General features: G+C 52.5%; 1 protein-coding gene and 1 long non-coding RNA gene across 10 annotated transcripts in view; one reads left to right on the forward strand and one right to left on the reverse strand.

Annotated features, from left to right (window-relative positions):
- Positions 1-7,625, reverse strand: part of COL16A1 (collagen type XVI alpha 1 chain) — a 55,268-nt gene extending 47,643 nt beyond the window's left edge. For 3 of the 9 annotated variants that reach the window (XM_049878569.1, XM_049878568.1, XM_049878567.1), the window contains exons 1-6: positions 7,365-7,625; positions 5,693-5,799; positions 3,599-3,673; positions 3,375-3,492; positions 2,273-2,396; positions 1,686-1,952 (exon numbers count right to left, since the gene is read on the reverse strand). In XM_049878569.1, the coding sequence (XP_049734526.1) occupies positions 1,686-1,952; positions 2,273-2,396; positions 3,375-3,492; positions 3,599-3,673; positions 5,693-5,765 (657 nt within the window). In that variant the 5' untranslated portion in view covers positions 5,766-5,799; positions 7,365-7,625. The other 6 variants (XM_049878571.1, XM_049878570.1, XM_049878574.1 and 3 more) reach the window with 6 other exon arrangements.
- A 2-nt stretch (positions 7,626-7,627) lies between these two features.
- Positions 7,628-17,518, forward strand: LOC126072826 (uncharacterized). The gene is made up of 3 exons (XR_007516583.1): positions 7,628-7,743; positions 8,177-8,284; positions 14,380-17,518. It is a non-coding gene; the product is annotated as an uncharacterized LOC126072826 (long non-coding RNA).
- Positions 17,519-24,785: the final 7,267 nt, after the last annotated feature.

The raw sequence follows: 24,785 nt of genomic DNA on the forward strand, positions 1-24,785 counted from the left end.
CACCAAAATAAAGAAGAAAAACAAAGTCTCAATAAAAACAAAATCTACAAAAACAAAAGAAATGAAAAGGAATCTGCAAACAAAAGGAAATCAGCACAGGAGAGTAAGAGGAACAAAGAAAATGTCAGCACCACAAAAAAAAAAGCACAACAAAATAATAGCAATAAACTCAACAATAAAGAACAGCAATGAATCTGTGAAGCATCTCATAACGTGGATGCAACTGGAGGACATTATGCTGAGTGTAATAAGTGAATCATAAAAGGACAAATATTGCATGAGGCCACTACTGTAAAAACTCATGAAAAGGCTTACATACAAAAAGAGACAATCTTTGATGGTTCCGAGGGAGGGGAGGGGTGGGGATGGAAAAATACTTAATAGACAAAAGATAAGCGGTAACTTGGGTGAAGGGTAAGACAGTACACAATACCGGGGAAGCCAGCACAATCTGTACAAGGCAAGGCCACAGTAGATCCACAGACACATCCAAACTCCCCGAGGGACTGATTTGCTGGGCTGAGGGCTGTGGGGACCATGGTCTCAGGGAACATCTAGCTTAACTGGTATAACAGAGTGTATAAAGAAAATGTTCTACATTCTACTTTGGTGAGCAGTGTCTGGGGTCTTAAAAGTCTGTGAGCAGCCATGTAGGATATGCCACTGGTCTCACCCCTTCGGAAGCAAGGAAGAATGAAGAAAACTAAAGACACAAGGGAAAGATTAGTCCAAAGGACTAATGGACCACATCTACCACAGTCTCCACCAGACTGAGTCTAGTACAACCAGGTGGTGCCCGGCTACCACCACTGACTGCTCTGCTGCTCTGACAGGGATCACAACAGAGAGTCCCAGACAGAGCTGGAGAAAAATTTAGAACAAAAATTCTAACTCAAAAAGAAAGACCAGACTTGCTGGCCTGACAGAGACTGGCGAAACCCTGAGAGTATGGCCCCTGGACACCCTTTCAGCTCAGTAATAAGGCCACTCCTCAGGTTCGCCCTTCAGCCAAAAATTGAACAGGCCCATGGAACAAAAAAAATGGACACACCAGCCCTAGGGCTGGGACTGGAAGGCAGGAGGGAGGGAATAGGAAAGCTGGTAATAGGGAACCCAGGGTTGAGAAGGGGGAGTGTTGACATGTCGTAGGGTTGTTAACCAATGTTATACAACAATGTGTGTACTGATGTTTGATGAGAAACTAGGTTGTTCTGTAAACCTTCATCCAAAGTTCAATTAAAAAAAATAAAAGAAAACAGCTATCACCAAAGGCAGAAAGAAATTGCATATGAGGGAAAGAAGGATAGAAGGGAAGACTGCTCATTTTGGCCCAGGGCAACAGGAAGGAGGTTCCATTCAAGCTGGGCAATTAAGGAATGCAAAGAAAGGCATTCCCGGTGGAGGTGACAACATAGGCAAAGGCATGGAGGTATGAAAGTGCTAGGAGGGCCGATGAATAGGATGGATTGAGCAGAGCAGAGCTCCACAGAGAGGTGTAAGATGCTGCTGTAGACATTTATGGAGACCAGATCACAAAGGGCCTTGAAAGCCAGATTAATAAACTTAGGCTGCAGCTGGAGGGTAATGGGGAGCTACAGAGAATTCTGGTCAGAAATGGGCTCCAGAGAGCTCACTCAGACTGCCAGAAGGTGGGAGCCGAGGCCAGGGGACAACCTAGTACTCACCGAGACAGGCTTGCCCTGTTCAGCATCCAGGCCCAGAAATACATGGCCCACGGGTTGCACGGGTTGCCGAGGCCCCAGGGGTTGGGAGGAGGCCGAGGTGCAGTCCACATGCACAGAGGCCACACGTCCAGCCACACTCAGCACCAGCTTGTGCCAGCTCAGGTCAAAGAGCTGGGGCACTGGGAAAATGCAGGACACAAAGTCGCCATCTTGGCCCCGGGCCCGGAGCTCCAGGCTCTGCTCTTGGCTGTTGACTTCTAGAGAAATCTGTGTGAAATCGGGAAATGAGGTAGGGCAGAGAATCAGAATCCCTAAGCCATAGCATGGCAAAGCCAAGGCCCCTCAAACTCATTTCACAGGAGGGGAAACTGAGGCCTAGAAGGGGAAGAACAGTGGCTAGGGTCACAGAGCAGTACATAAGAAAGAATGGAACAGTTACTGAGAGTGGACTTGAGGGCAGGCACTGGGCTGGAGTGGGGAGGTTCCAGCAAACACAAGTAGGGATGGAGGTTGGGCCAGACTGGCACTGCCTGATAGCCCAAGTGGCAGTGTGGGTGAGAGTTGGGGGTGGGGCCCAGTGGGCTCACCTGTGGGTACCCATCTCCATCAGTCACTTGAAACAAATACCACGTGTTCTGGTGGGTGTGTTTCTTCAGCAATAGTGTCAGCACCAAGGCAAACTCATCCGGGAGGCCTTGAGGGAATACCCGCCTGGGGGTAGAGCAGGGAAGATGCCCTGATGCTCAGGTGAGGGCCCAACTGGTGCCCACCTTGGTCCTCAGGTCTGCTGAGCCTACATGAGACACATGCAGGTGCACACGTGCTGACACACACACATATACATTCCTTCACTCTACACATATGTTTTGAGGGCTGACTGTGTACCAGTTGGGGTCTGGCCCCTGGGGACACAGTGTGAAAAGACAGAGAAAGTGCGGCCTGCATGAAGCGTTCAGTCTGATGAGGGGGACAGATCATAAGTAAAGAATCCCCAGAAGGACTATTGCATGACCATTTCATGCCCTGGGGAGAGTGACAGGGGCCTGGGATGTGGGGGGAAGTGTCCTGGAGGACTGTTGTTTCAATTGAGCCACATGCTCTTCTGGTCACTCTCATGAAGACAGTAATTGAGGGAAAGGTGAGCTTTCCTGGAAAAGGAAACAGCAAGGTGAGCTCTCATGTGGGCAGAAAGGTACTGAAACATAATGGTGAGGGTTCAGCATGACTAGAGCAGCAAGAAAGGAACGGGAATATTTTGGAAGTTGAGGCTGGAGAGTTTAGCAGGGGCCAGATCACCCAGGGGCTTGTGGGAATTTGGACTTCACACATATGGGCTTGTACACACACACACTCAGACACACACATGCATGCACACATGCATACACTCAGACACACGTCTCTTGCCAGGTTCCCACTTCCATCCCAGGGTTCTCGCAAGGCTCATAGGATGCAGACCTGTCCCCACCCACTGCTAGCCAGAGATAGGGAAGGGAAAAAGGGCAGGTCTGCCAGCACCCCCTCTCTGCCCACCCTGCAAGCCCCACGGGTGGAGGCCAGGTTGACATGTGACAGGTGAAGGTATGAAATTATCCACAGAAGGGCTCCTGGGCTTAGACCCCTCATCCAAAGTTTCTGGGGAATGTGGCTGAGGTTGGTATTGACCGCCAGTGGTCAGGCTGGGGTCTTTACCACAAGGGCTGGGTCAGTGGGGCTGCACCCAGCCTCAGGATGAGAGGCCCTTTGGGGTTACGGATCTTCTTGATGGCAGACATCTTCATGAGGTTGAGTCGGCGGATGAGGTTGAAGCCTTCAGGGAAGACACCAGATGGAGAGCTCAGCTGGGCAGGTGAGGAGGGGCACAGGCCACACCAGAAAGAGGGTGGAGGGGGGACAGCGGCATGAGGGAGGCTCACCTGTCACGTTGGATGATAAGTCGCTGCTGTGTTCCAATTTGAGCCCTTCTTGCTGTGAAGGTGGGCACTGCTCACCTGGAAGAGAATTGGCAGGGGGCAGCAGGTGGGCTCAGGTTGAAATAGCTGCATAGCCAGACTCTTAGGGAAACTAAGGAGCAAGTGTATAGTCTGCATTCTGGACCTTCAGCCAAGCCCTGCCTTGGGCCTGCTTAGACCACCTGCTTTCTGACCCTGACTACTGCGGCAGCCAGGAGGACCCCCATCATACAGATGAGAAGAGTGACCCCCACAGACTGAGGCCTGGCCCAAGGCCACCAGGTGAGTCTACAGCAGAGCAGGACCAGAACTCCTGGAACCTCAATCCCCCAAGAACCCAAGTCAGGGGCCAGGCAAGCAAGAGAGAGAATGACAGGTCTGGACAGCCCTAGAGCTCACATGGGGTGGGGAGCTGTTATATACTGTGCTCCTTTCGGGGACACACACCCAGGCGAAGGGCAGAGGAGCACTTTAAGAGCAAGAAAACATCAAGTTCATGTGCAGTTGTGTTACATACAGTTACATGTGCATGTTTGCCCATTTGTGAGTTATAGATGCCCGTGCCACCAGAAATGCCATGCGTGGCTGGTACATGTGTTCTCAGTGATGGGTGGGGCTCGACTTCCCATATCCAGAGCAGACAAGCAGGACAGACACAAGTCTGAGCCAACAGAATGACTTTTCACCTGGATAGCTACCTTGTGAAGCGGTGAGAAGAGACTGAGGGCCTGAGGAGACCACAAGCTCAAAGAAACCACCAGGGCCTTGGGGCTCCCTCCAGGTAGGGCATATTAAAAGGGATAAGGACTCCTGGAGAAGGAGATGGTTTAATTCAGGTCCTTAAAGCCCTGAAGGGACAGGTGGGCATTTATGAACCTGCCTTCTCTCTGGGGCTGACTGACCTGAATGGAAATGTTGAGGGAGGTACTACAACAGGAGGGATCGATGCTAAATCAAAAAGGCCTTCCCATCAGTGCAGATAGGGTAGCTGGGACAAGACATTGAAGACAGTTCCCAGAAGCTGGGCAGTGGACTCCCTGGCTGGCCTGGTAGAAAGAAGGAACCCTGGGTGCCTGGGCCCAGTGACACCACTGGAGTCACCCTCCCCCAGATCTGGCCAGAAAGACCATCACTGTCTTCAGCATCGGCAGCAGCAACGGGTGACTCACCCCTTGGCCATGGGCCCAGATTCCTTACAGATGTTGAAATTTTCTGCGCCAGCCCCCCAGGAGACCTGATAAGGCGCGCGCACGCACACACACAGAAACACACACAAGCAGACACACATACGTGCGCACACACATGCAGCACATACAACCCGCAGACTGTCACGTGCACCCTGGGGGCACACTCCTCTGCACCTTGGCTTCCCTGTCTCCTTTGGCTGGATTTGGGTCCTAGGAGTTCTGTTTCTGTTCAGCTGGACAGCTGAGCTACCAAGCCGCCCAGAGGGCACCCATCAGGGCCGGGCAGGGTGCCCGGTCAACTTCCCCTGGCTTTGGGCCTTGGAAAGCTGCACCCTCTTTCCCATCCAGAGTCTGGGCCCTGGAGCAGGCCCTTTATCTGAGATCCAGGGCCAAACGCAGAGGAGGAGGAGCCCGTGGGCTGGAGGATGGATTCTCCACCATGAAAAGGATTGGCGGGGCCTGGGCCTCATTCAAGATGCAACTTTCTTCTGCCAGGAGAGCTCATTGCCTGCCTCTTCCCCCCTTCACTGGTCCTGCTAGCACTCTGTACACAGGCTGGCTGTATGTATTGGGGTGGGGTGGGGGCTGTTCTCTCGCACACAGAGACGCAGGGATACATACAGATCACAGAGAGACAATGAGATGCATATATGGAGATGCTCAGAGACACAAAGACACGTACAGACAGAAACACACTGACACTCCAGCTTACCCTTCCACAGGCTCGCATATTTCAACACCCCAGGTCTCTCTGAATCTCCCACAAATGCCCACACGACCAAAGGCAGGATCACATAAGTACACAGGGCCCCAGGACTCCAAGGAGCCAGTTGCAGGCCTATGGCACCCTGACCCTCCGGTGTCATCTCACCTGTATATGCCCCATGGCTGCAGGTGGCCCAGAGACCCAGCAGCCACAGGCCAGGAGCCCAAGATGCCAACATCCTGGTCCAGAGAGGTCGGCCACAGGCACAGCACCTGAAAACCACAGAGGCTGGGAGATGGATTCCTGAGCTCACCCATGGGTGAGAAGTGGCCAGCCCATGGGGCCCAGGCACCGGTATTGGGTGGCTGGAGGTCTGGCCCACGTGTCAGTCCCTCTCAGGAGCCCATTCACAGCCGTTGGGCTAGGGTTTGGGCATGGGTGGTATTCAAAATATTTAACCACTGGTATGGCACAGACACAGACCAGCCAGAGCAGACGGTTGGCAGAAGCAGTGACACAGGGTCCAGGCGGCACCTGGCTGTGCCAGTGGATAATTGCTAGATGGTGGAGAGGCTCTCCTGGAAGGCCAGGACAGTTGGAATAGTGAGGGGGGCTTGAGGCAGAGACTGTTTACCAAGGCATTTGGAAACGTTTCAGTATTTTAACAACCTGTGCACTGTTCTGGTATATACTAGCCTGGTACCTGGCCAGCTGCTCTCAGCTCAGACCAGGCTGCCCTGCCAGGCACCCACAAGGTCAGGGGCTACCAACTGGGTGACTCTCCTGGCAGGCATCACGGGTCATATGTGGGCCAAGGAAGCTTCCCCATAGGTACAATGAGCAAGTGAGAAGGTCACAGGGCTCAGGACCACATTGCCAGGCTCTCCTGCTGATGGATGCTCGTATTTTAGTTTTATTAAATCCTGATGGATGGGCCCAGATAAATCAATGCAGGCTCAGCAAGCACCAGCAGAGCCATACATCATCCGGCCTCCCCCGGGACAGGCAACTCGACACGCACACACACAGCCACGCACATGTCCACAAGACACACACAGATACATAGGCATATATACACACAGACACATATATGCCATTGTATGCACGTGGGCATGCTCCAACACACAGAGATGCATGCACACCAATATACGTGAACACGTCAGCTTACACATGCACAGTCAGCCTATGTGCACCCCTCCTTAGGCCTTTCCGTTGAAAAGTTCTTATGCAAGTCTGACTGCATTCCCTCCAGCTGTAATGGAATCCTATTCTCCCTCCCTCTGTCCTGGCTAAGGAGTGAGGACCAAAAGGGGCCCACATCCCAATATATTCAGAGACAGGACTGCAGTCCCCTCCTCTCTGGGGAAGAACTGGGCCCCCACACTACTCACTCCCCATCCTAGCAGTGTGCACATCCCATCTCTCAAACCCTATTCTGGGCTCCCCCTCCTGCCAACCCGGGGAAGGGCTGCCAGCTGTGGAAGGCACGTGGATGCATGTGGTGGCATGAACGTGGATGTGCTCCTATCCCCTTCTGACTTCCTCCACTCCCCAGGCCCCAGCCAGGGTCGGGGGCTACAGGGACAGAGGAAGAGAAGCTTCCCAGAAGATGATCATCCCAACACAGAAGGCATAGAGAGATTTGGGGGCAGGGAGAGTCTGAACCAGACAGAGCTTAGAGCTCATCCCCCTATACAGGAGGTGACTGAGGCCCAGAGAGCGGAAGCCACTTCCCCGAGGTCACACAGCAAGCCAGTGCCAAAGGGGGCCCTGAAGCCCAGAGCCCGGGGGGCATCCCACTCCACCCCCACTTACCGGTGGCCGGGGGTCCCCCCACCTTACTGAGCAATCCAGGCAGCCCAGGGCACCCCAGCCAGGGAAGGCAGGGCCCGGATTCCTTAGACCCGCCAGACGTCCTCGATTTCTGCTGGCCCCAGGTTCCCAGCTTCCTCCAGGTCGACGAGTTCTCCCGGCCGAGTGCTGCCCGGCGCACTCCTGCCTGGGACTGCAGGCCACGCTGGGTGGAGGAGAGGGGGCGGTTCCAGGGGGCTGGGGGCCTGCCAGGGCCGCTAATGGAACACAGCTGGACCGGCCCGCCAGGCAGTGAGGGCGGGCGGGCCGGGAGGGGGCTCCAGCGGCGGCAGAGGCAGAGGCGTCAGGACGCGCAGCCCGGCTCCGGGATGATCCCCGGCCCGCCCCTCCCACCACCCCGCCAGGTAAGCGAGCGAGCGAGCGAGCGTGCAAGGCAGGACCCTGCGTGCCCAGAGCTGCCCTGGAAGGGGACTCCGGCGGGCAGGCTGGCGGGGAGGCCCCGCCCTTTAAGAGCTGGGCCGGGAACTTGAAGGGCCTCCCCTGTGCCACCCCTTCACCTCCCCTGGCCGGGCCCCCGAGAAGGCCGGGGGCGGGCGGAGACCCTCCTCCCCAGTTCCGTGGCACCCTTGACGTGGCTGTCTCCCAAAGCTCCGTGGTCAGCTTTTTCCAGTTCCTCACTCAGCCTAACATTCCCAGTCTGTCCCTCTGTCTGTCTGCACTGGGGGGGGGGGGGGGGGAGGGAATGGGTAGGAGTACTAAATTAACCCCTTCCTCTCTGGCCTCAGTCCCAGAGAGGCAGAACTGAATGAGTCCCCTTATTCCTCCTTACTGTATGAGGTTAAACCAAAGCCAAAGGATACGCTGCAGGACAGAGCGGAAGTGCCCCACAGGGTTTCAAGGCTGTAAATCTTCATGGAAGCAGATTCCTCCTGAGAGGAGAGGCTGGTGAGTTTCAACCACCAACCTTCTGGTTAGCAACCAGACGCTTAACCACCGCACCACCAGGGCTCCTTCTCCATGAGGTTAGAAGGGTTCAAAGCTCTGTCCATCGCTCTAGTTTTGTGGCTAAGAACTTATTATTTAACTCTGCCTCCATTTTTTATCTGTAAAATGGGATAATGATTATACCTCAGAGCTGCTGTGAGCAGGAAATGAGTTAAAGGCTGTGAAAGTGCTTAGCATAGGGTCTGGCGCATAGGAGGAGCTCCATAAACATTCCTTGTTATTACCATTATTGTTGCCATCCCTAGCGGCCCTAGCGGAGGGAGTGTGCGGCCTGGGATTCTAGCTTCTGCTTTAGTGATGGGGAGGCGTCACTTTATACTCAGGGTCCATAGAAGTGAGAGGGAATGAGGTTGGATGAGAGATTGGACTTCTGAGGAGAAGAAAGAAGGTAACGTTTCTAGTTCTGCCCAGAGGCTGGGGGATGATCAGGCTCTGACAAAGATCTCCCCTTGGAGGTGGCAGACAGATTCTGGGCACCAATGCTGAGAAGCCATGAGAAGTAGGTTCAAGAGTCCCAGGAGTGGTGGGAGTGGGCGTGGGGACTGAGGGGAGAGCAACTGGGGTGCTCTGAAGTGAGGGAATCCTGTAGAGGCAAAATGGTGCAGTGGTAGCCCTATGGCCCCATCTAACCCAGATTGGGATGGGGGAAGGCCTGGGATTTCCCACCTCCAGGCCCAGAGATGCTGAGTCAGTGGAAACCCTGACCACGGCCATGGAGGCGCCCCAGTGTGGTCCCTGCCCGGAGCCTAGCCCAGATGTGGTGGTGGGGCCTGGGAAGCGCTGAGTTCAGCAGGCAGGAAGTGGCAGGGGCAGGGCTTTGTGGGTGCTATGGCCTGAAGGGTGAGTAGGCACAGGCCAGGTCTTCCCAGGGGGTGCCACTCCAGTGGTGGGCACTTGGGAAATAACGGGAAACACATATAGGGCAGGCTTTGTTCTAAGAATTTCACATAAGTTAACTCCTTTAACCCTTGCAACCCCACCAAGCAGAATTTTATTCTTTGCCCCATTTTACACATGGGGAAACGTGAGGCATAGGAACCTTGCAACTTGCCCAAGATCACGCAGCTAGTCGGTGTGGAGCTGGGACCCACACCCAGTGAGCCTGGATTCACAGCGTGAGCTTGTAACCACTGTGCCATCCTGGGCAACTCCCACCCTCCCCCTATTTTTGTCCCAGACCTGGGTTCTCCCAGGCAGAAGGGGAAGGCTAGGCCCAGAACAGCCAGAGCCAGGGATGGAGAAATGTGAGGAGTCCCGATGTCTTCCCACCCCAAGGATGCTCACAAGAATAGCCACACCCAGAGTACTCCCTGTACCTGGACACACTATCATAGACACAGTATAGAAATGTGCTGTGTCCCTTCCTCCCTCCAACACATACGTGCACACACACAGAAACATGCAGTCAGATATGCTCTCTCACAGCACATGCGCGGGCATATGTAGACACTTATGTTCACACAGACACACCTGACTCCAGAAACATTTACACACACACACACATGCACACACACAATACATCTCCATGTAAACAGGCACACAGAGACACATTTATGAGCACAGATGAATCCACATAAACAGACAAATATATCCCTGGACATAAACAGATAGGTGCATAATTCTCAATGCACCCATACAGCACTTCATGTACTTGGATATGCGTACACAGACGCATGCATGCATGCATATACACAGAAACACACGTGTACCCGCAGACATATTCATATATGCAAACACAGTGAAACCTGCAGACCCACAGCGCATACACATGTGTGCACACAGACACAAGTGGCCACACGGACTCAGCCCCCACAGAAGCATCTACTCAGGCATGCATACCCTGACACACATACCCATATACATGCAGCTAGCTGACACATTTACATGCATTCAGCCCCAGAAAGCTCTGCACACCAGCAAGCAGGGTACCCTGTGGGGCTGGGCTCAGTGCCCTCACCCCAGATGGCATCACCACGAGGTAATCAACTCTGCTAATCGCCACCAGCTGCCCTGGAGCCTGCCTGCCATTGCCAGGCGGGGCTGCCAAGGCCTCCTGGGTCTGCAGTAGTATGCCCAGATGTCAGGTAGTACCCAAGGGCTCACCCACCCCACTGCCCCAGCTGCGTGCCCACTGGGGAATCCCCATCTGGCAGGAGCAGCGCCTGGGGCTGGGAGATGGTGCAGAGCCAGGGACAGGGCCTGGTTCCAGGACAGGCCCAGGAGCCCCATGTAGCCAAGTAGAGGTGGTCTGAATATCATGGCCTAGTACAGTGGACCTGGGACTCCATGTGCATACATGCACACGTGGGGCCTGGCGTGTGTACGTATGGCTACAAACACATACACACACACACGCACACACACAGGCTTATCACTCATGACCAAAACAGACCTCTTGATTACATCTGCTGATCCCTGCCTTCCCCATTCCAGTAAATGTCACCACAATTCCTTCAGTTGCTCAGGCTGAAAATCTAGGAGTCATCCTCGGCTTCTCCCTTTCCTCTGCCATCCCCATCCAACCCTGTCAATACTGTCCCCCAAACACAGTCCACAGCCACCCACTTCTCTGCACTTCTACTGCTGCCATCCTCACCCAAACTACCATTATCTTTTGTCTGGACTGTTGCAAGAACCCCCACCTCATCTCCCTGCTCCCTTGGAACCCTCTACTTCTTCTGCCCACCCAATAGCCAGCCGGACCTTTCTAAACCTGTATCAGTTGATTTCACCTTCACACTCAAATGCTCCAGTTCCCTTTCACCCAGAATACAATCCAGAGCCTTCCTTTGCCCTGTCTAGTCCTTTGTGATCTGGTTTCTGCCTTCCTGTACAGCTGCCTCGCCTCAAAAGCTGTAGCCCCACTGGCCGCCTTTCTGAGCCCTGAATTCGCCAAGCTGGTTTCCCTTCAGGGCTTCTGCCCCAGCGCTTCCCTCTGCCTGGAAGGACTTTTCCTTGATCTTTGCTGGCCCAGCCCTTACCTCATAAGTCACTTCTTCCGAATGGCCTTCCCTGACCACCAAATCCACAGGAACCCCGAGTCACTCCTTATCACATCATCCTGTTTAAAATCTCTATATGTTGTTGTCATTGTTAGTTGCCATCCAGTTGGCTCCTACTCGAGCAGACCTTATGTATAACAGAGTGAACCATTGCCCAGTCCTGCATGCCATCTCCATAATCTTTGGTATGTTTGAGCCCGTTGTTGATGCTATTGTATTAATCCATCTCATTGAGGGTTTTCCTTGTTTTTGCTGACCCTCTACTTTACCAAACGTGATGTCCTTTTCTAAGAATTGGGGTTATCCATAAGATTTTCATTGGCAAATGTTCTGCAGTAGATTGCCAGGCTTTTCTTCCTAGTCTGTCTTAGTCTGGAAGCTCTGAAGAAACCTGTCCACCACGGGTGACCCTACTGGTATTTGAAATACTGGTGGCATAGCAACACACAAGCCACCACAGTATGACAAACCACAGTCTGCCAAAAAAAAAAAAAAGCTCTGGTATTTTTCTGTTTGTTAGTTTTTTCTCCACTAATAAGCACAGAGGCTCTGTGAGGGGCCCTGTCCACTGACTGCTACTCACTGCACAATAGCTGATCCTGACACCTCCGGGTACCCACTAGGGAATTAGTAGATAAATGTACATGAGCACTGTCCAAGCACTCAGACACAGACATATATCCCCACCAGCACCCGCTGGAAGCCCAACACACAAGCACACACGTGAGAGTACATGTATGCGGAGATGTGTGCCCCCACACAAACATACACACAGGCAGCATCTGGATCACAGAGGAGTGACTTAAACCAGAGGACCGTGGTCCCTCTGCCTGCCTCGGTCTCTCTAGGTCTTTCGGTCCTGTCTCTGTTTGTCTCTCCCAGCTGTCTCTGTCCTCTTTTCTCTGTGTCCGTGCCCCGAGACCTCTCTGGCTTCTGGTTTTCTGATAGTTCTATGGCTCTTTTTTCTCCTTTTCTGTGTCTCTGTCTTCTTTCCAGTCCTCATTGCCTTTGTCTCTCTGTTTCTTGCTCTTCTGTCTCCCTCTATTTTTGGATCTGTGTCTCTGCATCTGTGTCTCTGTCTCTCTGTATCTCTTGTCTCAGTCTGTGTTTTCTCACACTTTCTGCATCTTTATGTCTCTGTCTTCTGTCTCCCTTTATCTCCGAGCTTCCCTGTCCCTGTCTCTTGGCTTCCGTATATATGTCTCTGCACCCTCTCTCTGTCCCTCTGTGTGTCTCCCTCTGTCTCTAGCTCTGCCTGTGTCTGTATTTCTGTACCTGTGCCTCTATCTCTCTGGCTCTGTATCTCTGCATCTCTGGCTGTGTTTGTCTCTCATCTTCCCTCCCTCCCTCTCCTGCCCTAAATCAGCCTTGCCACCACGTCTCCATGGTTGTTGGCGTCCCTGTGGCAGGGAGACCTATCTTTCACCTCTGGCTGGCAGCTTTATGGTCCCAGCGTGCAGGCCAGCACTCCACTCGGCTAATGCCCCACCTCCCCTGCAGGCAAACGGTGAGCTCCACACTGACACCCACGGCCCTGGGACTTTAGCCAGCTGCAGGCCCAGCCAGGGCACCTCTCTTCTAGCTCATGGCACCGGGCACCTGTGTGGTTGATTTGCCCTGGAGATTCTAGAGAGCTGAGCCCAGACCCTGATGGGCACTGCTGTGGATGTGTGTGTCAATGGCCAGGGTAGGTGGGCCCTGAGGGGGGAAATGAGAACACGCCAGGTATCCTGGGCCCCAGCTTGGTTGCCCCCTGGCCTCTGGCCACCTATTCTGAGGGACCTGTGGAGAGGCAGCAGACACAAAAGTCCTGGGTTCCAGTCCTACTTCTACCCACTATGTGACTCTGGGTCCCAGTCTCCCAACCTACAGGTAAACCACCTAATTGGGTGGGTTAAAGCACCGAAAACACCTTGCCTGACTACTGTACTTCAGTAGTTTTCAGCCGGGAATGATTTTGCTCCCAGGGGACATTTGACAGTATCTGGAGACATTTTTGTTTGTCACAACTTGGTGCTGAGTGCTACTGGCATCCCAGGGATAGAGGCCAGGGATACTGCTGAACATTCACAATGCACAGGACAGCCGCCCTCCCCCAAACAAAGAATTATCCAGCCCAAAATGGCAATAGTGTGAGGTTATGAAACTCCAAGGAGAAGATTCTGCTTCTTAAAATTCCCACATTCTTTGACCTCCTTTAAACTCTTCATCATATTCTGACCAGGGTAGAGTAAAGGCCTTTGGAAGACTTGGGACACCAGTGTTTGATCCTGGCTCTACCTTAAACAACCAAAACCCAAGGCCGTCGAGTTGATTCCGACTCCTAGCGACCCTACAGGACAGAGTAGAACTCCCCCATAGAGTTTCCAAGGAGCGCCTGGTGGATTCGAACTGCAGACCTTTTGGTTAGTAGTTGTAGCTCTTAACCACTGTGCCACCAGGGTTTCCTTAATAACAGCAGCTAACATTTATTGGTGAGTCCCTGAGTAGTGCGAACAGTTAATATGCTTGCCTACGAACCAAAAGGTTGGCAGTTTGAGTCCACTTAGAGGCACATTAGAAGAAAGGCCTGAAAATCTACTTGCAAAAAAACTGGCCATTGAAAACCCTGCGGGGTACAGTTCTACTCTGACACACATGGGGTCACCGTGAGTCGGAATTGATGCTGTGGCAACTGGTTAACATCTACTGAGCTCTTCTAAAGTGCTGGGCACTATACTCAGATGCTCCTTTTAGTCTCATAACAACCACATGAGTCCGAGACACTATAACCATCCCCATTCTAAAGATAAGGAAATGGGCAAACAGAAGGTGAGAAGATAGCTCAAGTCTCACAGCAGGCAAGGATGGAGCCTAGGTGTGAACTGATCTTTTTGGGACGTGCCCACAGAGTAGGATCCCCTATGGAAAAGAACACTCACAGCAGGGCCCTCTCTGAGCGTCCATTTTCTCATCTGTCAGATGGGGTCTGTTATCTCATTTAACAATCCTAGGAGGTAAAGCACTGGCACTGATATCCCCTTCATTTCACAGGCTAAGAAAGCGAAGAATCAAGATCTAAGTCTCAAGATCACACGGCTGGGGAGTGGTGAAGTAGAGACTTGAACTCAACTCTGCTTTCTGCCTGGGGCACCAGGGCCCTGCAGTCCCTCCAATACTATAAGGCCGTAGACTAGGAGTTCTCAAGCTTGAGCATGCAGCAGGAACTCCTGGAAGACTTGTTAAACACAGATCGCTGGGTCCCATCCCCAGAGTTTCTGGTTCAGTAGAATTTGCTTTTCCAACAAGTTCCCACGAGATGCTGATGCTGCTGGCCCAGGGACCATATTTTGAGCCATTTCTGACAAATATAAAATAGATTCTTCCTTGAAGAAGCCTAAATAACAAGACCTAATATGTAAAGAAATAAAACCAACGGGAATATTCGCCAGCTTTGACTATTCAGAAATGGTGTTTACACTGGTATTTGGACAAAAGAGGGAGGTGGTTGGAAAGTAGGGAAAGAGCCCCCAGCTGGGGACCTGGGTTCAAGTCCAGGGTCTGCCCTAATGCATTGTTTGACCTATAGGGTCCTTGCCCTTTAGCAACAAGGGAAGACCGAACTTGGGGATTCTTGTGCCCCTTCTATTCCCCAAATCCTGCAGTACAGCGTGGTATTAGATCACCTGTACCTGGGTTCAAACCCTGACTCCAGCTCTTGCCAGCTGTATATATAAAAAAAAAAAAAAATTTTTTTTTTTTTTTTTAAATTTGGGGAAATCACTTAACCTCTTCATCTGAAAAGCAGCGATAATGACAGTATCTATCACACAGGGATGTTGAAAGGATTAAAGGAGGCAACAACAAAGAGAAAGCCCCTCTTGTGATACGGGCACCTAGTTTGAGTCAGGCCTCAACTCATGGTGACCCTATCCACAAAGGAATGAAATGCTGCCTGGTCCTGTGCCATCACCCCGTGATCTGTTATGAATAGGATTGTTGTGATCTGTAGGGTTTTCATTGGCTGATTTGCGTAAGTAGCTCACCAGGCCTTTTTTCCTAGTCCACCTGAGTCTGGAAGCTTTGCTGAAACCTGTTCAGCATCATAGCAACAGGCAAGCCTCCACTGACGGATGAGTGGCGGCTGTGCATGTGGTGTACTGCCCAGGACTCAAACCAGGATCTCCCGTGTGGAAGGCGAGATTCTACCACTGGCACCTAGTAAACCCCCGAAGGAGCTGGTTTTGCTACTATTTTATCCCCAGAGGCCGTGACGGAGACTAGGTGCTTTACAAATATTTGCAGCATGAATGAAGGAAGGGGGCCCAGCCACTTCTAGGGAGAAACTCCCCTCCAGGGAGTACAAGCCAGGGAGTCTCCTGGGGCTGAGGCATGATGAGGAGGGAACATTTAGGGATTTGCTGGCATAAGGACCCCCAACACAGGTGACTCCCCCACTCCACAGCCAAGCTGGAAACTCCCAGAGGACAAAGGACTAAAACTTCTTCCCATATCTACCTGCCACCTCCCCAGGCCTACCCAGGGAAGGACACAGAGATGACATCTTAGAACAGGCTCAGGAGGGGCGGTGAAGTATGACCCACATCTCTAGGGCATTCCAAAATGTCTCTGCCCCATAACACAGGACCTCCTAGAACAGGGATGAGGGTGAACTCAGGCTGGACCAGCCCACTTGGTGGTGGTAAGGACCCCCAGTCCCGCCCCACCCCCGTGATCCCAGACCTCAGGGGCAAGAGTTGGCCTCCCAAGGCCCTGGCTGGATAGTTTGTATTCCTTTACCCAGGCATTCCTTTGGTACCAACCAACTCAACTGCTATGCTGTGTTACCTTGAGACAATCCCTAGGCCTCTCTAGGCCTTCATATCTTCACCTGTAAAACATGAATAAGAGCCCAGCATAGTGGCTAAGAGTAGGGGCTCCTGCCTCCCACCCCAACACTTGGGTTTAAACTCTACCTTCTACCATGTACCGGCTATGTGACTTTTGCCAAATCACCTCACCTCTTGGAGTTGGTAAGATAGAATTGTCTCTAGCTCACAAGGATGCTGCGACAATTACCTAAGATGACACATTTAAAGTGCTGAGCACGGGTCCTGGAACTCAGTACATGCCAGCTATTTTGTACATACTTTTATGACAGTATATGGAAACGCTGGTGGTTTAGTGGTTAAGAGTTTGGCTGCTGGCCAAAAGGTCAACAGTTTGAATCTACCAGGCGCTCCTTGGAAACCCTATGGAGCAGTTCCACCCTGCCCTATAGGGTTGCTGAGTCGGAATCGACTCCACAGCAACAGGTTTGATTTTTTTTTGTTTATGATGGTGTATAACCTCCACCACCCCACCACACACACTCTTTTCATTGACCTCCCCTGCCCCCCAACACGTTTAAGTTTGGCTGTCTCCATCTTCCTTCCCACTGGGGCTAGAGGAGTGGGCAACTGGGAGCAGTCTCCCAGAGGCGGTTAGATCTGAACAGAAGCTTAGGGGTGGAAGGGGTGTAATCAATTACATGCCACTGATTTAAGTGTCCTTGTGCCCTGCTAGACTGTAACCCCCAGGAGGAGCTCATGTTGCTACTATTTTATCCCCACAGCCTGTAACAGAAATAAATACTTGCAGCATGAATGGAGGAAGGGGGCCCAGCCCCTTCTGGGGGGAAATCCCCTCCATGGAGTGCAAACCAGGGAGTCTCCTGGGGGCTGAGGCTTGCTGAGGAGGGAACCTTCAGGGACTGAGTGTTCTTTCTTAGCGTGCAAGAGCCTCAGACAGCTGGAATCATCAGAATTGTAAATTCTTTGAATCCTGGAATCTCTGGGTGGAGAGAGGCGTTGGCTGCTGCCCAGCCCCACCTCCTCCCAGCAGTACCCGGGGCTGGGTCCAGCAAGCCAGACAACCTGGCCAGGAAGGGAGGCTGTGGGCATGGGGAAGGGAAGAGAGAGTTCAGGGTGAAAACCCCAGCTTTTTCATCAAAGGAGGAAATAAAATCAAAGCTCAGAGATGGTTTCCTCCTGGCTCTGCTACTTCCTGGCTTTGTTCCCTTAGGCAAATTCCTTCACCTCTCTGAGCCTTAGTTTCCGTATCTGTGAAATGGGGTGATAATAATAACACCTAATCCCATGAAATTGTTCTGAGGATTAAATGAAATAATGCATGAAACTAAGCCAAACATATCATAAGCACTCAAAAAAGTTAACTATTATTAACATTATTGTTATTTGGGGGTGCTAGTGAGTCACCAGAAACCCTGGTGGCATAGTGGTTACGAGCTGGACTGCTAACCAAAAGGTTGGCAGTTCGAATCTACTAGGTGCTCCTCAGAAACTCTATGGGGCAGTTCTACTTTGTCCTATAGGGTTGCTATGAGTTGAAATCAATTTAATGGCAATGGGTTTGGTTTTTGATTTGGTAGTGATTGACCAGGGACTTTTGCCCAGCACCTCACACCCATGTTTGTCTCTGACAGTCCCTCCAGCCAAACTGTACCCTCCTCATTCTCAGCAACTGAGGCCTTTCTGTCAAGAGTACTGCATGTCACCAATGGCGGAGGCTGGGCAAGGACGTGGGTTTCAGATAATCTGGACAGTCATGGAAAGACTTCCTGTGAGTGGAACATACCTGGGCCAGGGAAAGACAGACAAGCCTGCTTGGGACTGATCCTGCCTATATACTGTGAAATTTTGGGCAAGTAGCTTAACCCTCTGAGCCTCAACTCCCCATCAGTAACTCGGGGGGTATAACAGTACCTTCTTTATGTGTTTTTCAATGAAAAAAAAAAAAAAACCCAAGCGTGAATGTTCTAGCCACACGGTATTTACAGCAACTCATGTTATGAGAATAAACATGACCCTGCCTCCAGTTTTCATATTCACATAGCCAAGATCACGGGGCTTCCAGAGATCAATGACATTTCTGACAGGTATAAAATAGGTTTTTCCATGAAGAGCCCTCAGTAACAAATAATACACAAAAAATAAAACCAAATGGAATATCCATCAGCCTTGACCATTCAGAAATGGTGTTTATACTGGTGTTTGGACACGAGAGGAGAGGTGGTTGGAAAGTGGGGAAAAAGCCCCCAGCTAGGGAACCTGGCTTCAAGCCCAGGATCTGCCCTGATGCATTGGTTGGCCTGGGGCGGGGCAGGGCGGGGGACGGGGGGTCCCCATCCTTTAGCAACAAGAGAAGGCTGAACTTCGGATTTCTTCGGCCCCTTCTATTCCTCAAATTTGTGGGCCTTAAACCTGTAAAATCCAAGCAGGCTCCCTTCCCGGATGGGGAGTGGGGTGAGGGGAGCCAGGCCAGTCTGAAGCCCAGGTTGCCCGCCATCCAGGTCCAGAATACACCCCAGGATATAGTGTTCCACATCCTCCCGAGCACCCCCGTGAGCCTGCCCCACATCGCCTTAGCTGCGCCTCTCTGGGAAGAGCGCACACCACACCACACACCACACCACACCCATTAATCCTGCTCTGTGCAGCCCCAGGGGAAGGAAAACAGGTGCCAGACGCGGTAACTGACTTGCTGAGTAGGATTGAACCCAGGTATGTGTAACTCACAATACACCACCACTGCTTTTTTAAAATTATTTTAATCGATAAGACAATCCTAACTATGTCTCGTTATTCCCATTTTACAAACGAATGAGCCATAAACCTGGTTGTCATCCCCAACTTCAACATTTTACAGGTAAGCAAGCTGATCTGAGAAGGCGAGCAAGTTGTGTGTTAAGAGACAGAGCTGGGATTTGAATCCAGGACTATCACAGCATACTCTGCTGTATGATGGGCCCTGTCTTGGTCACCTAGTGCTGCTGTAACAGAAATACCACAAGTGGATGGCTTTAACAAAGAGAAATTTATTCTCTCACAGTCCAGTAGGCTAGAAGTACGAATTCAGGGTGCCCGCTCCAGGAGAAAGCTTTCTCTTTCTGTCGGCTCTGGAGGAAGGTCCTTGTCATCGGTCTTCCCCTGGTCAGGGAGCAGCTCAGGTCCAAAAGACACGCTTTGCCCCCAGCACTGCTTTCTTTGTGGTATGAGGTCCCCGTCTCTCTGTTCACTTCTGTCTTATATCTCAAAAGAGATTAGCTTACAACAGTACCTAATCTTGTAGACCTCATCAATATAACTGCCACTAATCCATTTTATTATGTCATAGTGATACGATTTACAACATATAGGAAAATCACAGAAAATGGTGGACAATCAGAAAAAATGGGGGAAAATCACACAACAGGGAGAATCATGGCCCTGCTAAGCTGACAGATATTTTGGGGGGCACAATTCAATCCATGACAGGCCCCATTTTCTCTTTAGGACTCAGTTTCCTCATCTGTAGAATGGGGGTGTTAGCTCCAGAACATCTAAGATCCACGTCGGGACTGCTGCTGTTCCAAGCCTAGGTCCCCACCCAGAAGCCTAGAATAGCTCTTGGGCCTGGGCGGGAGGGAAGGGCAGGTGCAGGCCTGACTATCCCGCCAGGCGGGGGCGCCGCCGCCAGACGCACAAAAACAATCAAATAAATCAGGCCCGGGAACTCCTAATCCTTGCCGGCTGTGGTTGCTACCGCTCGCCCGGTCTGGGCCGCCATCTCCTGGCCCGCTCCCCGGACGTGGGAGCGGGGCATGGCACAGCCAAAAGCTCAGAATCAGGCCAACAGAGTCGGAGTGATGTCTGGCCATCAAGGCGGCCTCGGCTCCCGTGGGGGGAGGGGGATCTCCCGGCAGGGTGACTCAGGCCTCCCAGACCCCCCTCCTGAGTGGGCACGATCCAGCGTCTTGGTCTATTTTTAGAGCCGGCTCCAGGCCTGAGCACAGACGGCCAGAGAAGGGGGGCAGGGCCACGTGGGGGCGCAGGCGCCTGACCAGCTCCCTGTCATCGAGGCTCAAGCCCCAGGCCCTCCATCTGTTTCTCCAGAAAGGACTGGAATCACGTTGGGGGGAGGGTTCATCAGCTGCGCAGGGGGTGAGGAGCAGGCCCAGAGAATGCGCCCCTCTTCCTTTCTCCCTTGGCAAGGCCTGGCAGTTCCAGGGAACGGGGTGCATCCCCTCCCAGGAAAAGACCTCTTTTAAAGAGGGGCCGGCAGTCTCCCCAGGGTAGATCTGTCTGGCTATTGGATTGGGGGCCAGGGCAGGCGGGGCTGCCGGGCAACCGAAGTGGGGTCGCGGGAGACCAACCCTCCTGGTCGGCCACGGCCCCTGCCCCCACTCTGACACCGCCCCTCAATTGGTTATGCCCCTGGTTCCGCCTTGGAGCACACCCACGGGCTGGGTGCCTTCCCTGACTCCACCCCAGACCCCGCCTCCTATACAGCTCCGCCTAACCCTGGCCGAACTTAGATCCTGTCCCCAAAGTCCCTAGAGGCCCAGATGCTGGGTATGTGGCCGTCTGGGACTGGAGCTGGGCCTGGCCCTGGGAACAGGGACAGAAGTGAGAGGAATGAGGGCCTCTTCCCCAATGTGGGGTTGGAGAGAAGAAAGGCTTCGGGGGGCGACAAAGACACCATTGACTAGGAAACCTTGAGGCTGCAGGACATATCTGCGGGAGCCGGCCAGTCTTCGAGGCTGACGTGACTGAGGCGGCCCCAAGTAAGGAAAGAACCTGTATACGTCAGCAGAGAGAACCACCGAGGGCCTGTGCGGGGGTGGCTGGCACAGACAGGCTGATGCTTCCAACACTGAGTCCTAGAGACGGAGGCCTCAGTCATGGGGAGTGCGGGCAGCTGACGACCCAAAACACAAGCGCCCCGGTGACCTGTTGAGGGGCGCAGGGACGTGGTGAGAGGGGTGGGTACAAGTCGAGGCCCACCCCTTTGGGGAGAGGGGCAGGAGGCAGAGTCCGGTCTTCTAGCACCAGCCCGCCATCTAGCGGGAAGTTTGGGAATGGCGGAATGCAGGGGTGGGGGAGGGGCGTCCCCCCAATCTCCCTCCCACTCCTTCCTCTCCCTGGGTGTCCAGCTTTCCCAGTGGGCATCACCATCATCCCCAATCTGCTCCATCTTGGGGATTCACCCCAGATAGAAAACAGGAGACATCCTAAATTCTGACCTCCCCTCTGTCCCCCAACTCCAAGTCCTGAGTTCTGTCCCTTCTTCAACATTGTCTCTAGAACGTGTTCTCTTCTCTCCATACTGGGCCACTGGTCCAGCCCGCCACTATCATTTACCTGGATCCCTGCAGCACCTGCCAGTGTTCTCCCTGCCTCCAGTCTTACCTCCTCCACCATCATACTCCATAGCCAAGCAGAAATCTGCTGGTGCCACTTCCTTGACTAAAATCTTTCAATGGCTTCTCATGGTCAAGATGAAACCTTGGCTTGGGACTTCCAAGGCTCTTTACTAGCCAGCCCCAACTTCTTCATTCCCAGCCACTCTCACCTTCAGCTCTGCTTCCTGGACACGCCCCTATGGGAACCTTAGATTCACAGGCTCTTTCTGCAAGTTTTAGCTCCTCACGCCCCTTTTTGCTCTCACTATAAAGCCTTCACTCCTGCTGCTCTCTTTCCCTGGAACACTCTTCCTGGCCTAATCCTGGGTGTCTTCAGGGCTCCCTTCCTTGGGAGGCCTTTCCTGACCCCCAGGTGTGAGTTAGGTGCCCCTCGTCGTTAGGTGTCCCACGGCCCCCAGTGCACACCTGCCCCTCTAAGAGCACTCACTGCCTGGCCTCTCGTATTTATTCTCGCGGCAGGATAGTTTATTGAGATATTAATTGGTTTGCTCCCCTGTACTTTCCTCTCCCAGTTCCAGGCTGGTACCAATCCTTTTGATTTTCCTAGCCTCAGGGAAGTTGTGTAGGGCTGAACACAAAGGTCACTTGAAGTCTGATTTTTGAAAAAGCTACACTCCTGGAAGCAACTGTGCTAGGTGTTCCCGAGGGATGGGGAGGAGAGACAGGACAGGCCTGTAAGGACAGTGACAGAGGAGAGATGACAGCTGGCTGCAGGGGGCAGGGATGAGGGTCCTGTGAGTGATAGGGGCCTGTGCCCAGCATCCCTTCCCCTAATAGGGGACAGGAGCTGTGGGGGATGGGGTGGTGGTGACCTAGGGAGGCTGGAGCCGGCCCTTGCCTCAGTAACGATGCTGGTATCCCAAAGTGGCAGAGGAACAGCCAAGTCATTGGACCTCAAGGGACCAAGTGGCCTAGGACATCAGGCATCTCTGTGGTGATCAGTGTAGACCAAAGACAGGAGGCGCCTCCTCCATGCTTAGGTGCAGGTGGGACTAGCAGATCCTTTAGACTAAACTAAGTGGAGATAGGCGGGGGCCCCAATAAGGGGTGAGAGAATTTTCAGCCACCTTGTAGGAAAGGGCTTAGAGTGAATCACTTGGAGATGATTTAAAGAGAATTCAGAAGCAGGATATTTCTTGCACCCTTGGGCTTGTGTGCCAAGATTCCCACCTGCTACACCCGTCTGTATGTATCCCCAGTACAGGGCTGGGACTGTGTGTCTCATTCAAAATCATATCCTCAGCACCCAGCATGGTGCCTACCACGTAGTAAGGGCTCAGAATGTATTTGTTGAATCCACTCCTCCTTGGTAGCTGAGAAATCCTTCTAAAAGCCATGTCTTGCCTGTTTAAAACCTTCAGTGGTTCCCTGCTGCCTTCACAACAAAATCCAAACCCCTGTCCTCGGCCTTGAACCTGCGTCCCTCTGCGGCCTCACTCTCTGAGCCCATTCTCCCTGCACTCTCCTCTCGGCCCTGAACCGCAGTATTTCCAATTCCCCAAACTTGCCAGGTTGTTTCATGCCTCTGTGTGTTTGCTTACGTGGCACGCTCTACCTGGAGTGCCCTTTCCCCTTTCTCTGCCTGCTGAGCTTTCAATTCGTCTCCAAAGCTCAACGCAAGTGTTTCCTTCTTTAAGAAGTCTTCCCTGACACCCTCCCCACAGGAAGAAGACCCCTCCTGCTGTGGGGCCTATTATTCAGGTCCATGTCTTCTCTCCTCCCTCTTGTCCAGCTCCTATTTCTCAGACTGTGGGCTTCTTCAGTGTAGTGAGTCCCCAGTGTCACCAGGTATACCATGGGTGCTCAATAGATGTTCGCTGAGGGAAACACTCGGGAGACCTAAGCTCTAGCCCTGATCCTCCACCACTCATGGTGTGGTCTCAAGTAACCTTTCCCCTCTGTGGACCTCAGCTTTCCTCTACGTACAATGGGAGGGAGTGGAACTCAACGGTCTCTAAGGGCTCTTCCTTCCCTCAGCTGGGCTTGGAAGTGATGGTGTGTAAAATACAATCCATCTGTGTGCACTGCATATCAGGACGCGAAGGGCATGCTCAGACATGCAGCTGTGCCCATGGCACCCATATGCGGCCACCTGTGTGCAAGTCCCTACCTAAACAGCTGCACATGACACACACAGAAGTGTACTTGGCCTTCTGAACGTGGTTGCTCTGTCTTCCCAACCCCCAACCTCAATCAACCCCTGGCCCTGACAGTGAAAAATTCAGCAGAAGCCAGGGCTGTCTATCCAGCAGTTAGTTAGTATTCAAGGAACACGCCTTCTGCAATATGCATGCCCTGAGGCTGGTGTCCTATGGGGCTCTCCCCTTCCTAGGCGTGTACACGCAGTGCCCGCCAAACGTGCAAGCGCACGCACACACACACACATAGATACAGACACAGTCTGCCTAGGGCAGGGTAGAGGGCCAGACCTTCAGCTCTAACTGCTTCCTGGACAACCCCCACTAGATGTCCTATGGGAACCCTAGACTTTACATTTTTTCATTCATTCATTCATTCAACAATATTAAGTTCCTATTTTGGCAGGCAATTGTATGTACCGCAGTGAATACAACCCTGTTTTGCTCTCAGGGGCTCACAGTTTAGTGGGGGAGACAGACAATAAACAGGAAACAGGTGATTTCATTTCCGATGGTGAGAAATAGTGCTGTGGAAGGAAATAGGGTGATGTGACAAAAAATTACTCAGAGGGGAAAAGGGTAGTTAAGGAAGGCTTCTGAGGAGGTGGAAATGGGGTGTCAATCAAAAGATGAGTAACCAGCAATTCAGACAACTGGGGTAAGAGCCTTTCAAGTGGAGAGTACAGCAAATGCAAAGGCCCTGGGGTAGGAGAAGCCATGATGTTTGTTTAAGGAGCAGAAAGGAGGCCATGTGGCTGGAACTCAGTCAGTGAGAGAAGGCGGCAGGAGACGTGGTCAGAATGGTGGGTAGGGGCAGGGTCATCCCCACCTCATGGGCCATGGTGAGGAGCCTGGACTTTATTCTAAGAGCAATGAGAAGCTGCCAGATGGTTTTGAGCAGGAGAAACAAAGCCTACTCCCTTCCCTGCTCCTCCTCCTTGGTCTCTTTCTTAGAGACTGTCTTCTTCATCTTTACATTGTCAATAACCAGCCCAGGGCCTGGCACATCATTGGCATCATGTCAGTGAAGAAATGAACAACCAAGTCAGGCTCTCCTGGCTCAAGACTTGACTAAACAG

This window comes from Elephas maximus, chromosome 3 (genome assembly GCF_024166365.1).
Source record: "Elephas maximus indicus isolate mEleMax1 chromosome 3, mEleMax1 primary haplotype, whole genome shotgun sequence".
In the NCBI taxonomy this organism is placed as follows: domain Eukaryota; kingdom Metazoa; phylum Chordata; class Mammalia; order Proboscidea; family Elephantidae; genus Elephas; species Elephas maximus.